At 43.6% G+C, this 10,965-nt stretch overlaps 1 protein-coding gene across 1 annotated transcript in view; it reads left to right on the top strand.

The window, feature by feature from the left end:
- The window catches only part of tbkbp1 (TBK1 binding protein 1), a 13,953-nt gene extending 5,981 nt beyond the window's left edge, over positions 1 to 7,972 (top strand). The window contains 6 exon segments of the mRNA XM_067245435.1: positions 692 to 894; positions 1,100 to 1,161; positions 5,398 to 5,513; positions 6,716 to 7,392; positions 7,394 to 7,507; positions 7,844 to 7,972. Coding sequence (XP_067101536.1) covers positions 692 to 894; positions 1,100 to 1,161; positions 5,398 to 5,513; positions 6,716 to 7,392; positions 7,394 to 7,507; positions 7,844 to 7,972 — 1,301 coding nt within the window.
- Positions 7,973 to 10,965: the final 2,993 nt, after the last annotated feature.

The following is a 10,965-nucleotide window of genomic DNA, read 5'->3' as shown; positions in this document are numbered from 1 at the left end:
CTGTACTTACTGTAAGTCGCTCTGGATAAGAGCGTCTGCTAAATGACTAAAATGTAAATGTAAAGTGTCAGAGAGGCTGTGTAAGAGTGGCGTCTGAGGGGTCTTCTCGGTGCTGTTGTCCACCGCCTCCTTCCCGTCTCTCCGTTCTCTAATGTCCTGCCCCTTCCCATCTGTCTCCGCTGGGAGCTAATTAGGCGGAACCTCCCACTCCTGCTCTGAGTAAAGCATGCTGGGACCCACGTCACACAGTGGGGTCATCTGTTCCCCCGTCCCTGTAAAAAAAACTAAACATGTAAATGACTTAAATTTGCTGGGTCTTGAGGGTCTCTTCTTTTGATGTGTTGTCTGTGACACACTGTGCTATTGCGGTTTCCGTTAAGTTTCTGTGACATACAGTACTGCCCGTGTACAGGAATGACTGTGTGGGCTTGTATGTGCTTAGAAAGTTTCAATGACGAGTGTGTGGGCAGTGTGCTGTGTGTGTGTGTGTGAGGACGCCGGGAATGAGTTGAGATAGAGTTGACTGCTGAACTATCACAATGGCTGCTGGCTCAAGGACACAGTGTGTATGAGCAAGTCTGAATCACTGTGCCCACTCAAGCTACTGCAAATCCAGGTACAAATGAATGTGGAGCTCTGAACGGATGTGTTCTATACACTCATGTGTGTGTGTGTGTGTGTGTGTGTCCAGTGCTGGACTGCCCTACCCTCACCCTGCAGAGTTCCCGTAGTTTGGACACTCTCTCCGACCTGAAGCTGCAGCGCCTGGAGGCGGAGCTAGAGGGGGTGAGGCACGAGGCGCAGGGCGCCTGTCAGAGGGAGGAGGAGCTGAAGGCCGAGTGTGAGAGAATGCAAGAGGAGCTAAGGCAGTTGCAGAACAACCAGAGAGGAAGGGTCAGTATTGAACACAAACACACACACACACACATACACGTGCACAAATCATGACCTAGACACACTCACAGACACACACTCAGGCCTCATCTAAAGTTTCGATGGTTTAGTCGAACACGTTGTCTCAGTTGGCATAGTGTCACATACTGTGCCATACTCTCACAGTGCCGGCATAATAATCTCATTTTACGCTCCACTTCAACAGGAAATGAGGTCGTCGTGTGAGCAGTGTGATGTTGAATGGATAAAGAAGGTGGGAGACGAGCAGTAAGTGACTACAACCATAGATATATATAAAGACTAGATGTCTTACGGCGGAGTCTAGAACGTCCGAACATGGCAGCCATCTTGCTACAGTCAACTCGCTCACCCATAACATTGTGTTGATGCTACATGTACTTTTTAAATGACCATAACTTGCTCAATTTTCAACCGATTTTTTAACGGTTTGGTTTGTTATCAACGTCAGAGATGTCGTTATGCCACTGCATACTTCTATTCTTAAAAAAAAAAAAAAAAACATTTTTCATAAGTGTGAAATCTAGTCTTTATATATATCTATGACTACAACTACCATCTCCCTCATTAGACCACCTACCAAACCAACCGATTGGTGACATCAGAGAAAGTGAAGACAGATAGAGATTGAGTGAGTGAGAGGAAGAGAGAGAGAGTAATTAAGAGGTAAATGGAAGAAAGAAAAGATAGAGGAGGGAGGTACTGTGTCTGGTCGTCAATTTCCGACGTCTGCGGTGGTGTAGATTTGCTGAGGTCACCCTCCTGGGTCCTCATTAGAACCTAAATTAGCTCTTTCCAGAACTGTCTTAGCTCTTAACTATGCACCACATAATGGCCCCAGTATTGCTGTTGCATTCATTATCTGTGTTGTCCCCAAACACCTTCAGCCCAAAATGAAATAGCACATGAAATAACCAGAACCATATACCAGCCAGTAGGGGGCAATGTGGACACATCATTTCCTGATACAAATACTGGAAGTCATTTTTCCTAAAAAGGTATCCTTTCTTTATGAGATCTTTTTATTTGAGGGTCCGCCCCCCCCCCAACCTATCAGTCTCCCCTATCCATGTACACACCACAGAACACCACAGATCCAGATAAATAATCAACCACATTTTGTAAAATGTGAAACACCCACATAGTTTCGGGAGAAACAAAGTGAAACTCATCTGGTGAGGCAGAGACACTGCGAGGTGTGAAGCGTAGTGGAGGCCAACCATATTTTCCAGATCTCAGTGTCCTCTTGGTTTTACTCCCCTGTACCCCCCACTCCCAACCCCCACACATCTTCCAGACACTTCTTGTAAGTGCTCTCATTTAGTGTAAATGGGCTGTGATTTATATGTTAATCTAGGTTGAAATGCAATCTATTTCAGAGAGCACCACCCTAGCCATGAGACTGATCTTTTGTTCCAAATTGGGGGGAAATTTTATTTATTGTATGAGGTGTTCTAGTAAACATGATTTTAGATTTATTTAAGTCCAGAGTACCAAAGTGAAAAATGTCACTGGAAATGTCAAAAAACTAACTTGCACAGAAGAAACTAATGACTTATTTACAGAGAAAAGTATTCCTCGGTAAAAAAAAAAAAGAAGGTAAAGAGATTGGTGTCCTATTTTAACTAGTCATCATTAACATAATTTTTGTGCAATTATTTTTCTATTGAGCAAGTAAGATCCAGTGCAGTTTTCTATTTGATCTTGAAAAACTAAGATTAAATATAGGAGACATGTAGACAGCGAACCACAAAACAAGTTGCTATCAAACTGTTGACTTGTCACAGAAACTGTCTGAACAAGGAACCAGACCCCCCCCCCTGATTTCTCTCTCTGTATTTCTCTCTTTAAGAATATATTCTTAAAGAGAATTCTCACATTATTTTTGGGGTAGTTTGACAGTTTGACATGTTTCTGGAACAAGAGAGTGTGCAGTTGTGTGGGTTGACAGTGTGAGGACACGGGAACCTGAGGATGTGAGACTTCCCCGGTAACATCTGATGACCGTTTAACGCCTATCTAAGAAAGGCTGCTGCACAGCCAAGACAGTCAACCCTTCCTCTAGCTAAAATAGACATTCCCCCTCTACACTCTGCATATGGCTAAAAAACATCACAGCCTTCTTTATATAATACACATACATACTACAAGTAGTATTGTCTAAATTAGAACCTGCTTGTCTCCTGCAAATTGGTTCAAATAATTGGCCCAAGCAGTGGCAGAGATAATTCAGTGTACACAGCTGAGAACATAACTGCCAGTGGTTAGCAGCTCACAAGCTGGCTTCCTAGTGGTCCATTCTCTCTAATGGCCTATCAGAGGTCAGATGCAGCTTCTACGACCCACACACACCTCACCTCCCACATACTCAAGTATACAGATCCTCTCTCATGAATCCCCCCTCCATACACACTCATCATCTTTCTACCTCCCACACAACACAGACATGCATGCACACGCGTGCGCTCACACACACACACACACACACACACACACACACACACACACACACACACACACACACTGATCAAGGACTAGAGCATTTTTAGTTTCTTTTCCACACACAATCACAGGTGTCGACACACCGCCCATTGCACAAAGTGTTGGTTTCCAATAAGTGCTCTTCAAAGACCTGTCAAAATGCAAAGTTGAGATGTGAGAATAAAGGTGTGGAAAAGGAGTAACACTTAAATTCAGTCAATAAATCTCAACCCTGAGCTGCATTCAGAGCCCTCGCCACTGAAGAGCAGACACAACTGGTGGACAATGAGTAGGGAGCAGAGATTTGAACCAATTTCAAAGTTAGAAGATAAACGACACAGGCAATGATTATGGCTTGGCTAGCATCGCTCCTTGTTAATGGCCTCTACTGTGCTGCTGTAAGTAGTGATATATGCTCTGTTATGCTAATATTTTGTTATATAGTGTTTCTGGAGGTTGATGAAGGGGTTTAGGTTGCCCACTCTGAGTGTGTGACTCATTACAGGATGGGGGATGACTCAACGAACCTCAAGGGCTCACTCTTAGAACTTATGAGCTATCTACTCTGTCTTTCACGTTTCTTTTTTTAACTAAATTTCTTCTCTCCCTCAAAAATGCAGCTTCCTTATTTTAGATAAACATCTAGTTGTTTAGAAAATTATCAGTTGGATAACTTTATTTGATTATTTTCCAGAATAGCACTGGCAAAAATATTTGCCCTCATGGTTGCTTGGGCAAAATACTTGTTTTCCCAGTCCATCACGACTTTGATGGAAAATCTATAATTACAAATTGGTTCAGTCTACTTTGAGTTGTGTGGGTCTTTTTTGTTAGAGCAAACTAGCTAGCCAAAATAATGTTCATTTTCAGTATGTCACCACTTTTCTGTCTGTCTTTCTCCTCCTCACAAACCTCCAGATTTATTTAACCCTTGTGCTGCCTTCGGGTCATTGTGAACCTTCGGGTCATTGTGGGGTTAAATGGTTTTGTGACTCACTGTAGAGAGAGAACACCTCATTTTTTACACTGGGTTGTACTGTACAATACCGGGCGACGTTTTGCTTGCCTAACAAATAGTCTTCTGTATCTCACGCGTCTGCTTTGTACAGCAGAAGTTGAAAGTAAAACTTAGAAGTTTTTTATCTGCCACCATCACAGTATGAGATGAGTCAACTTCTAGTCAGAGAGCTCACATGCAGTAGACTTGGTCCTCTTCAATAAGGCCTGCTTTAGAAAATCTGAGATCAACTATTTGCTCGGAAAACATCCCGATGAGCGAGCGTCATATGAACAGTCTTGTCAGCCACCATCAGATTCATGGAATGATCTGAGTCAATTTCAAGTCAAGGCTGAATAGTTTAGAGAAATTGGTTTGAAAGTTCAGATAAACTGTTCTTTATCAGATCAAACTCGTGTCTCCCACCACAGTGAGCGGCCTGTACGCTTGCCTCGCTCACTCCTCACTGTTTCACACCGTCTCTCACCTCTGTCACCACTTTATCAGCTTGTGGATCAGAGTACTTCTGTTTCGTCATTTTACATACCAAGTTTACACTACATTGTGTTTCCATCACTTCAGTCTACATTAAGATGAGATATGTAGCTTTAAAAAGCTTCACTGTTGCTGTGGTAAAAGGAATGTCAGTCAGCGTGTGTGTACTGTGTTTCTGTACGAGCCTCTGTCCACAGTTCCCTCAGAGACATACTGTACTGGTTGCGTCAAACGCAGTGAAGTCATGAATTTCGAAATTTCGAAAATCTGTACAAAATCCACTCACCGTCATTTGAGCTCATTTTTTTTTTTTTGCTTTTGCCATTTTAATTAGTAATTTCCAGCTAATGTGGCATTGATGAGAAAACACACCCAAGGGGATATCTCAAGTTTTGACTCGGCATAAGATTGTAGACCGTACTGGGGCAAAGCAGATGTTTTTGTGTTAGATGTTTTCTATGCGTGTTTGTGATGGATTTGATGTTGTGATGTGGCGCTTGTCTTCTCTCCAGGGTGAACTTGGCTCTGGCCTACACGGAGCTCACAGAGGAGTTGGGACGTCTCCAAGCTCTAAGCTCCCAGCAGAAGGACATCCTTAGGAAGGCCTCTCAGGAGCAGGCTAGTCCAGGTTAGCATTGCCTGGGTGAAATACACACAGACTCTTACCCCATCCTCTTTGGTAGGGTGACCAGACGTCCTCTTTTACTCGGACATGTCCTCTTTTCGAGACATACAAAATGCGTCCGGCAGGGATACCAAAATTGTCTGGTATATTGCCTCGTCGGATATTTGCGTTTCTCTGGGTCTTTCACAAACTATTACGCCCTTTTTCCAAGTTTTGGAAAGGGTATCTCCCATACGTTCCACCTTCTTGCGCGAGCTCTGACTGTAGAGAGAACTGTCATTTTGATCAGATAGTGCGGCATGCAATACACGACCAGCACCCCCCCCCCCACCACCCCCGTCCTCTTTTTCGCAAACTCAAATCTGGTCACCCTATCTTTTATTTAAAAAAACAAGTTTAACACTGTCTACAATCACTTAGGCATAGTTGTATTGAAGAATCAGTACATATGACTCACATGCTTCCTACACACTATACATACCAAATTGTCTAAAGTGTCTAAACCAAATTCAGTTATTTCAACTCGTACTGAAATTTCTCTCTGAGCCGTATGAACCACAAGCCAACTGCTGACATGCCCCATGCATGCTCTAATGTTGTACGTGTCATTTCCCTTTAGGGGCAAATAGATGAATGTATACCGTAAATCCTCAATTCTATGTTTCGTCTCTACTTACGTCTGTTGAGACTTTACGAGCATAAACCAGCCCCTCCCTTTACAACTTCTGCTTTTGAAACCACAGAACCGTAAATACTGTTTCCACTTTGATATCAGAAAACAAACTTGGTGCTCAAGTCGAGCACAAAAGAAAAAAGTAAGTGATTCATCGACATGCAGGCATAATGTGTTTTTCTTTCTTTTTTTTCTACAAGCGGAATAAATATCCCCTCAATACAGGAAGGACTAGATGTACTGTACAACTGATCTGCATTGTTGTGGGTACAGAATGTAGCCTCTACATCTTTTCTGAAGATGGAAGACAATTACTCTTCTGTGTGTTTCTTTCTCCTCCACATCTTCACGATCTCGTGATCGGACAAACACTTACATTGTAAATGTAAATCAGCAAAGGAACATCTGAAGTTCTGAAATCAAATTACATGAAAATATGATCCCTTTCATAACGAGTATGTGTTTCATGAAGTATTGTGAAGGTTTTCTTGTAAGCAGCTGTTTGATCCTGTGGTCCTGTGTCCCTCCTCAGTCCAGCGCCACTCTCCCACCCCCCACCAGCGCCACTCCCCAGTGTCCCAGCGCCACTCCCCCATCCCCCAACGCCACTCTCCGGTTCCGCCCCTGCACCACTCGCCCCTCTCCCAGAGGCGTTCCCCTGTCCTGCAGCGCCTCTCCCCGGACATGCACCGCCGCTCTCCCCTGCTGGATGTCAACGATGGCCCCGCCTCCTACTCCAGCCGCCCCCCCAGCCATCACCTGAGGGCCAGCTTCCAGGGTCGCCGTAGTTACTCAGAGGTGGCCGACCCCTCTGCCTACCAGCGGCCGCCCCGCTTCTCCCTGGACCCCGTGTCCACCCTGCCCAAGCCCAGGCCCTACGGGGACGGAGGGTACTCCAAGCAGCAGCACGGACTGTCCCAGCACGGGGGCCCTCTTCACGGAGGAGCCCAGCTCAGAGGCTCCCCGTCTGGGCTGCAGGGCCCAGGCGGAGAGGGGGGCATGGGCGAGAACTCCCGGCATTCCAGGGAGCTTCCCTTCCCCCTGTCCGAGGTGTCCCACCTTCACTTCGAGCCGCCCCCGTCCGTCACGTCCGCCTCGCACCCGCCCCAGTCGTCCGAGGACGAGGAGGAGTGGACCTGCCCGCATCCCGTCAGCCCCCCGCGGACGCTGGGAGTGCATAACGTGGCCGTGCCCAACGCCATGAGGGGGGGGGGGGGCGGCGTCCTGCTCGGCCTTCCCCATCCCGCAGCGGCCCAACACCCTCAGCTGCCACCCACCAGGCTACCTGCCCGTTGAACACGCCCAGTCCTGGCCCTCCATCAATGTGAGTCCCACACCAGCCAGTCTACTCTCACACCCAGCAGAACCCATGCACTAGATCTCTGTCAACACCCCCAAAGTTCATATAATTATTATAATTATTTTTTTTTACAACACAATGTACAGGGGGGTACTTAAACATAGCACTCTTGTTATATTATCTCTTTATATCTAGATTGGTCTCATCTATTCACAATGCCCTGTAGACCGCCTACTCTGCCGGTTGATTTGACTGAACTGTGTGTGTGTTTGTCTGTGTGTGTGTCTGTGTGTGTCTGCTGTCTGTGTGTGTGTGTCTGCTGTCTGTGTGTGTGTGTGTGTGTGTGTGGTTTGACCCAAGCTGTGGATGGAGACAGAGGAGAGTGACATGAGGAGCTGCCCGCTCTGTCAGCTGATCTTTCCCGTGGGTTACCCTGACGACGCTCTCATCAAGCACATCGACTCCCACCTGGAGAACAGCAAGATCTGATCACCACGGCAACACGGCTGCACCCTCTCTCAGCCGGTGCTATCTTTAATGAACATGTTTAATTGTGTGAGATTTCATTCTATTTCTTGGATGGGTGCCTTGTGTGTTTCAGAAGTTGTGGTCTACAGTGGTCTGTAAATGAGTGCAATGTGAGGAGGGCTTTTAGGTTTCAGTTACTACAGAGGAAAGATCAGGGAGATTTTAGGCACCTTACTTCTATTTTGATATATCACTCTTAACCATTACTGTTAGCTTTAAAGCAGCCTGTTTTCAAATGTGTCTTTTTAACCCATGTACAGTATTTGGGGCATGTGCAATACACACTGAACCGCATTGCTTATTGATGAATTGGATTGACCCCGAATTGATGAATCCATCCCTTTTCCCTTGAAAAGTGCTTGGGGGGCTTCCTATAGTTAGGACACAGTGGTTTCAGAGGATTTCACTGTTGTGATTGTAATTGGACCAAGCTGATTGGCTGATGAATCTGAATGTCCTGCAGGGCGGGGCATCCATGTTGGACTGACCTGACAGTTAGAGGAAGGAGTTTATATCCACCACCTCCATGCTTGCGGTTTGGAAATGTATACGTATCTTAGCACTTTAGGTTAAGCCAGGCCTATAAGTATACCTTATCCTTTTCCCATATATTTTCCATGTATAATTTAATATTTCTATTGTATTTCTGTATGAAATGAGGCAAAAAAAATCTTTAAGATATATTTTTTGAATTTTTGCAAAAAACATAATCTCTTAAGTTAATAATATTTCACTTTCACAAGCTTGCACACTGCTTTACATGAAGTGATTGCAGGATTTGACAGGAAAACAGGGGGGGTTTGTGTGTTGTGTTTTGACAGAACAAACACCTTGGTAATAATGAAACTGGGAGTCTCATAGTCTTCCTCATGATCTGTCCTGCCTTCACTTTCAGTACCTGAGAGAAAGCCCTCTAGCATTTTCTATGAATACTCACCTCTATCCAAAAGAATAAAAACAGGTCCTTGTCTAAATGAACACACTGTATACTGTATATGTGATTAGTATTTGGGCTGACACTGAATTTCACACCCATATACATAACTTTCACATAATTAATGCATAGATCACAGAGTGATTCTTGCAACACATTCAGATTTCATGTATTTAAATGATCCCCAATGTCCTATGGTGCATTTATGTGGTAGTCAAGAAATGAAGAGATTTCAGAGCAATTAGACTATAAATTATATAATGAACGCTGTTCGGGGCTGACCATTTCCACATCACAATCCTGTGGGCTTTAAAATGACCAGAATTCTAGATTGTATGTCTGTTCCTAGGACATTTGTGTAAAAGTGGTGTGCAGACTTTCATTTTCAAGCTTGTTAGTCTAATACCAATGTGTACTCAAGAATGTAAATTTGATCTGTTTTCAATATTGTATATTATCCAATTCCAGAGGAAAACAAAATGTTTGTCATATATACAGGATCAGTATTAACCTGCATTTCCCTATCTTTCCAACCTATTGGTAATAAGTGGTACAATATATCCATATTGATTGATCTTGATTAAAAGACTAAGATCCTACAATAAGATGTTATTAGGCGTTAAATACTTTCTGGACAATTTTGTAAAGTACCAAAGAAGGAAAGTACTGTAGCACAAGAAGGTAAATGATTTGAGCACTTGCATTATTATTACAGTACAAACACGTTTCGCTAATGGTTTGCTACATGCACCTACCCGACTCCTACATGCTGTGATAACGACTATAGACATGACATATGCTATAAGAGTTCACCAATGTTGGTCTGTGCATCTTTTGATAACTTTTCACGGAGGAGCAGTCACAACCTGTTCATGACCAAAGACTAATAGGTTCGACATGAAACACATGTCTCTCGTGATAATGAGTACACACCGATTCAGCATTTCATGTTCACATGCGTATGAAGACAGAGGCCTGTATGATAGTTTTCGTGCCACTTAGGAAGTGTTGAAGAGGTTATGAACCGGTGGGTGCAGCTGCAGTGTTTATCAGCCTCTCCAGCAGTTCTGTGATACACAGACTGATATAAATATACAATCCAGTAGGTTGTCAGTGTTTTGGCCACATGCAGACTCAGGAGTTATTTGAAGAGTGTTTATTACAGTGTTTGATTTTCTTTGATCTCTTTTTTATACTGTCAGAAATAAATGGCATAGTAAAACACAGACGCTGACTACACTGTCTCGTCCATCTCTACTTGTTTTGTGATTTCTCTAATGTGATAACAGCACCATCCTCAGTTTTTACACCAAGTAACTCGGGTATAACAAGTAACTTGTGAATATGGCTCCTCGGTCTACAGAAAAATTAAGTAAAATAACAACCAAGGTATTTTGAGACAGCACTTATGGCTGTCAATGACACAGTTGTACAGGATGTGAATTGTTTTTGCTTTCTGTAAATATAAAGAAAAATAAAAATTAAACTGGAACTTGCACTGAACTAACTGGTGTTTTTTTTATTTGTGGTCTGTCATTAGAGGAAGTTCTCTCTAGAAAATATTGTACATCTTTTACAGTTTCACACATACATCATCTCCAACACCATCCACTCTGTGTTGGTTCTAACGCACCACCCTTGAAGCTCAGACAACGAATGAAATGCTTTTGCAGAAACTAAACCGACAACAGGCACGAGCTGTGGAGCTGTCTGTCTTTGTTTTATCATCCATGACACCTGTCCACAATCTTTACCATTTCAACAATAGGTAATCCCCACACTTACTGTAAGTGATCGTTAAGTTCAGAAATGTGTCCTATTTATTGCTCCATAATAAGCTTCTGAGTAATGTCCAAGCCATGAATACTGTAACATTCTGGCCTTTACAGTAGAACTTTTCAAATACAAAATTCTGTTCTATGTACAACATGGCAATGAGGCTATCCACACAGCCAGTGGACAGATGACATTACATATTCTTTTGAGATGAGCGAAAGTTATGTATCACGCATTGCATTGA

This window comes from Osmerus mordax, chromosome 10, assembly GCF_038355195.1.
Source record: "Osmerus mordax isolate fOsmMor3 chromosome 10, fOsmMor3.pri, whole genome shotgun sequence".
NCBI lineage: Eukaryota > Metazoa > Chordata > Actinopteri > Osmeriformes > Osmeridae > Osmerus > Osmerus mordax.
This window is presented reverse-complemented; position numbering and strand designations above follow the sequence as displayed.